Genomic DNA, 5,240 nt, shown 5'->3' with positions numbered 1-5,240 from the left:
TGATTTAAACCAAATAATTTTAAAAATAAATCCCCATTAAAGAAGACAGGTTCAAGACCTATTTCTGGGGTGGAGAAAGGCGGTTTTTAATTTTCACATGGGCAGAGTATTTCGGGTTTGAGTAAGGATGTTGCCCCTACTTTAAAAAATTTGGGAAGAGCCCTGCCTGTTTTGGCCAAGGGGATAGAACACCGGCCTGCAGACTGAAGGGTCCCAGGTTCGATTCTGTTCAAGGGGCCCATGCCTAGGTTGCAGCCTCGATACCCAGTGGGGGGGGGGGGGGGGGTGCAGGAGGCAGCTGATCAATAATTCTCTCTCATCACTGATGTTTCTCTCTCTCTCTCTCCCTCTCCCTTCCTCTCTGAAATCAATAAAAATATATTTTAAAAAATATATATGGGAAGAAAAAAGTAGGCTTGGGTAGTAAAAAAACCAGTATGAGTTTGAGATGTCTGAATAACATTCAAATCCAGACAGTCAATAATTAATTAGTATGTATTCCAAAACTGACTGTAAAGTCTGAATTAAAATACAGATTAGATGTGTAACAATGTGTACAAAGAGAAAGGAAGGAAAAGAAAAACCCTCAAAACAATGAGACTGAACAAAGAAAGTTCAGAGATAAGACTGAACCCAAATCAGCTCAGAAACATTAGCATTTAAGAAAAAAGAAGGCCACAAATGAGACAAAACTACGAATAGATGGAAAAAAATAAAACATTATACAATACAAAAGAAATTTTACAATAGTAAAAATGTTAGGGACAAAAAACAATCCCTTACATGTAATGAATTTCCAATCTGAAGTCTAAGTCCGATTGGAAATTACTGCCAGGCTTTAAACAATAGAATCTGAAAATATCTACTTTTTCTTTACTAATATAACAAGAGAGTTATTACTTCATTACATCTAAAAGCACTTTCATATATTAACAATTATGTAAAACAAACAATAAATTTTTAATACAATATTGAGATATGTAGAAATGTATTAAAATGGTATCTGCTTCTCCACAACTGTGGTTAAGTGCTGATTTCATATCATTGTTACCCCGTATAAGAGAAAAACTTCATCACCCAATCTCAGAATGATTAAATGAGTAGCTCTTAGAGAACCCGTATCTGAAATGTAGAGTCAAAATAATTCAAATAAACCTACCTGAAGATGACATTCTGCAAAACTATCGTTTAACAGACTTTTACTTAAATTAAAAAGTATAGGTGATTTAGGGCACGTCAGAGTTAAATTACTTTTTATATCCTCATCAAACTAAGCATAAAGAGACTGTTGATTCTAAGTGAATGTCCTCACTTAGTGTTGAACTGTGCATTAGAATACAGAAAGAATTCCATTAAAGCAAACTACCTTTGACTAAAAGAATAACTTTGAGGAAGGAATCAAATGACACCAAGTGTCACCTCCTAATTCATCCTACTCCTCCTCCACTTTCCCAAACCTCCCATTATGCATCTTTAAACAGAACACAGCAAACCATTAGCCATACATTCTCTACACCAGTGGTAGAGCAAACCATCACTCCCTTGCCCAACACTCTACTCTGCCCCCCACCAACTGAGAACAAGCTTTCACTAGAAAGTTTCCTAAAGGAATGGGTGAGGGGATGGGAAGGAAGGGCCTTCTGTCCTCATGCTTGTTTTGCCTCCGTCTGTCTGTCTCCCTCACTAGTCTCCAAGTTCTTCAAGGGCATTTTACTGTTTTTTAACTGTATGCTTTCTCCATTAAACCACAAACTGAATCTTTTCTCCACCTTGCTTACCACTGAATCCCAAAATATAAGCTGATACCTGTTGAATGAATTACTCAGTTTAATACTCTTATAAATATAGGGATATCACAGAACTTTCAGTAAATGTTCACTAAGTAAATGACCCAACTGAATCTGTGTCCCTAAACTTTTCAATGAAACACTTTTTTAAAGTCAGTCTTAAAGGGTAGCCATTGATGTCCAAACTTTTTAAAATGAGACTTTCATCCATAACACTAGAACAACCTGTTCTATCATCAGAGCTAGTAGTTCTTCAATATCTAAAAAAAGTGAAATATATGGGTAAGTCATTGTGTAGGGCTTTTGGTTGTTGAACTTGCTTCTCTATTACTAGTCTCTTACTATAGCAACATTACAACTTCTCTAGGGAGAAAGCCTCAAACTTTGTGGAAATTTCCTGACCTAAAACTAGTTTTAAAGGTTTCTAGGTCCTTAACAGCAATACACACATGGTTATCCAGTAGAGGAAATTTCCTCTCTGGAAACTCAGCCTGTCAGAAAGTAAATGCAAAAGAGTTAAATTCTGGAAAAAAATTTAGTGATTACCCAGAGGCATTTTTTTCTTTCATCTAGAACTATATAAAATCATCCACACACATAAACTTGATATAATAAAATGCACTTAGTGCCCCTCAAAATATTTCGTAGTTTTAAAACCAAATCTTTACCTAACAAGCAGCTCACAGACATTTCCACTCAGAAATTTGCAAATGCCCTGCAATGCTTACAAAATAAAGGAGTTATAGAATATTACTCTCACATAATACCTGAATACAATGTTTTAAAATTTTCTAAAACTACTTACAAATTTTCCGTTGTAAAATAATTTTGCTTTTGGACTCAATCTTGTACAATAAAAAATTCAACATCTTTAAGCAGTGGGATGGCTATACATTTCACAAAAATGGTTCTCTTCATAGCTACTGAAACCGAAATACAGGACACTGAGTCCTCCAAATGGGAACTTACTTCACACTTAACTGCAGATAGGAAGGAATCCGCCTTCTACTTGGGATCGTCACACACTTTTACTACTTCTAAAAAGAAACTGTTCAGTTTAACTCTCTTCCCTAGGGTACCCTACGTATCAAAAAGCAAATGGGCCGGAGAGCCCCTTCGATGCCTCCGATCACCAAGTCAGATCAATGCCTGTGGGCATCGCTGCAAAATCAATCAACGGCGCTCAGAGCCGAGTGACACCTGATCAGCCTTCTCGAGCGGGGGTCGGCTGAGAAACCACAAACGTGAAGGCAAAAGCCGCGAACACTGAAGACTCCGCAGCGAGAGAGCTCCATTCAAGGGCTCGACAAGAGCCGACACACAGCAGGTCGGCCCCGCGCGGAAGGTAAGCCGAGGTGTCCCAGCGGAGGACAGAAGGCGTCTACTACCCGCCTACCACTGCCCATCCTGGGGCTGACGCAGGGCCTTCCAGCCGCGCGCCTGGGTCTCCGCCAACGCCGCCGGCGAAGTCAGAACCAGAAGACTTTCTGGGCTCCTCCGCCTCCCCGGCTCCCCCCGGACCTGACAGCCGACTAATCAGCGGGGCAGGAAGGCAGGTAGCCACCCCCTCGGCGAGAACCGAGGGCGGGCTCCACCCAGCCCTTCCCGGGAGGTGGATGGAGGGAGCGCGGGCCGAGGGGTGGTCCTCTCCCGGAGCCGTGTCCAGGGCCCGCCGCGCCGCTGCTCGCCTGCCCTCCTGCCTCCCGACCACCCGCGCGGGTGACGAACGCACTTGCGCCAGCCCCAGACCCCCGTCTCCACCGCAGACCGGCGCGCACGCGGGAAGGTCACCACCCACCCACGCCCTCCCAGGCCACGCCCGTCGTTCCTCGGGGGCCAAGGACAAGTGCCAGGCGCGGGCAGCAGCGCGGGCAGCACCAGGAGGCGCCCCCGCGGGACCGCAAGATGGCGGCGGCGGCAGAACCGGGCCCCTCCGCCTCTCCCGGGCCGGAGCGCGCACCGAGACGCGGGCGGGCAGGGGAGGGAGCGGGCCCGGGCGCAGGGCCGGCCCGCCGAGAGCCGGAGCGAGGTTCCGCCCGAGGATGGAAGTGCTGGGGCGTGGGGGAGGGGCCGCTCGCCGGGGCCCCGGCCGCAGACATTCCCTCCACGCCCATCATCCACTCCAAATCAAGCCCCCCGCCCGCCGCACCCCAGTCTGGGGCCGCCTGCTTCCTGCCTACCTTTGAATTTGAGGTCTGTGGGAGGGTCGAGGACCAGGATCTGCTCGTGCTTCGCCATGGCCCCAGAGGCGGACGCCATCGGAGAGACAGCGCAGAGCGGGGGCGCGCCCGCGGCGGCGGCTTGCTAGCTGGCTGGGGACGATGGCGGCGACGGCTCAGCCGAGCTCTACGATGGAGGCAGCTCACGGCTCCCGCACCCCAACGCCTGCCGCTACGGGGCCGGTTGCTGGGCAGCCCGCTGGTTCAGCAGCTCGGGGTCTCACAACTGACTCAACCCCACACCAGCCGCCCGGCCACGCGCACTGCGATCCTCAGGGCCCCACGTGATGACTGCTGCGTGCCTACGTGCGCGCCCCCGCGGCCGGGTGCTCCTAGCGCACGTCCCGCCCTCGAGTTCAGCCCTACGGGGCGCGGGCTGGTGCGCCTGCGCGTCGCGGCCTCACCGCCGCTGGGAGTACTCCCTCAGCTGTCAAGGGAACGGGTGTGGGCAGAGGGCGGAGCTAAGCTCCTTGGGACCGACGCGGTGAGCACCGCAGAGCAAGGGGGTACAATCCTCGGTCACGTTTTAGCTCCTATTACGAAACTGGGGAACTCGCCGTGGCAATACACCGCCATCTTCCAAGTGGGAATGCCTAATATAAGGAAGAAGTAGTCAGACTCATCCACAACTCCCAGCATGCTCCATTCGGGGGCGGAGCCTCCGCCCGGGGCCTGGTCCCTTTGCGGCACTGCGCGATGCTTGCTGGGAATTGTAGTCGTGGTTGTTTGTGGGCGGGAAAGAGACTGAGGTCCGTTGGAGGCAGTGGGGTGGGGCGCGCTGACACTCATTTTGGCTCTCAGATAGCGTCATGTTTGCGCTAAAAAAAAAAAAAAAACCCACTTGGAGACTGATCCGAGGTTCCCTGGTTAAAAATAAAAAAACATTCTCTGCGAAAAACATGCCGGGATTTTTCGGTTTGCTCTTTAATTCTATCTGTCCCTCTATTGATAGAGGTAAATTCTCTGTCGTATTCCAATCCAACCTCTCTCCTGCTTCCTGAAAAAAAGATGAGGAAACACACCTCGTTTAAGAATCAAGCGCGCCGTTGGGGAAATCTGACAAGCGAGAAATAAAAGTCAAAATCTACAGCATTCCGTTGCTGTAGTCTGTTCTCAGTTTTGGTTAATAATAAATCCGAACCAAAACAGTTGTCACGTTCACATATTGGAAATGAATGCCATCTGCATCGTTTACAGGAGCATGTAGCAAACTGAAAAATCCCAGCAGCAAACT

At 48.2% G+C, this 5,240-nt stretch overlaps 1 protein-coding gene across 4 annotated transcripts in view; it reads right to left on the bottom strand.

Annotated features, from left to right (window-relative positions):
• The window catches only part of VAPA (VAMP associated protein A), a 45,850-nt gene extending 41,559 nt beyond the window's left edge, over nucleotides 1–4,291 (bottom strand). For 2 of the 4 annotated variants that reach the window (XM_023754258.1, XM_014456317.2), the window contains exon 1: nucleotides 3,968–4,291. In XM_023754258.1, coding sequence (XP_023610026.1) covers nucleotides 3,968–4,046 — 79 coding nt within the window. In that variant the 5' untranslated portion in view covers nucleotides 4,047–4,291. The remainder of the gene's footprint in view (nucleotides 1–3,967) is intronic. The other 2 variants (XM_006089290.3, XM_006089291.3) reach the window with 2 other exon arrangements.
• Nucleotides 4,292–5,240: the final 949 nt, after the last annotated feature.

Source organism: Myotis lucifugus, unplaced genomic scaffold (assembly GCF_000147115.1).
Source record: "Myotis lucifugus unplaced genomic scaffold, Myoluc2.0 scaffold_58, whole genome shotgun sequence".
Lineage (NCBI taxonomy): Eukaryota > Metazoa > Chordata > Mammalia > Chiroptera > Vespertilionidae > Myotis > Myotis lucifugus.
Note: the sequence above shows the minus strand (reverse complement) of the source record. Positions and strands in the feature narration are given on the sequence as shown.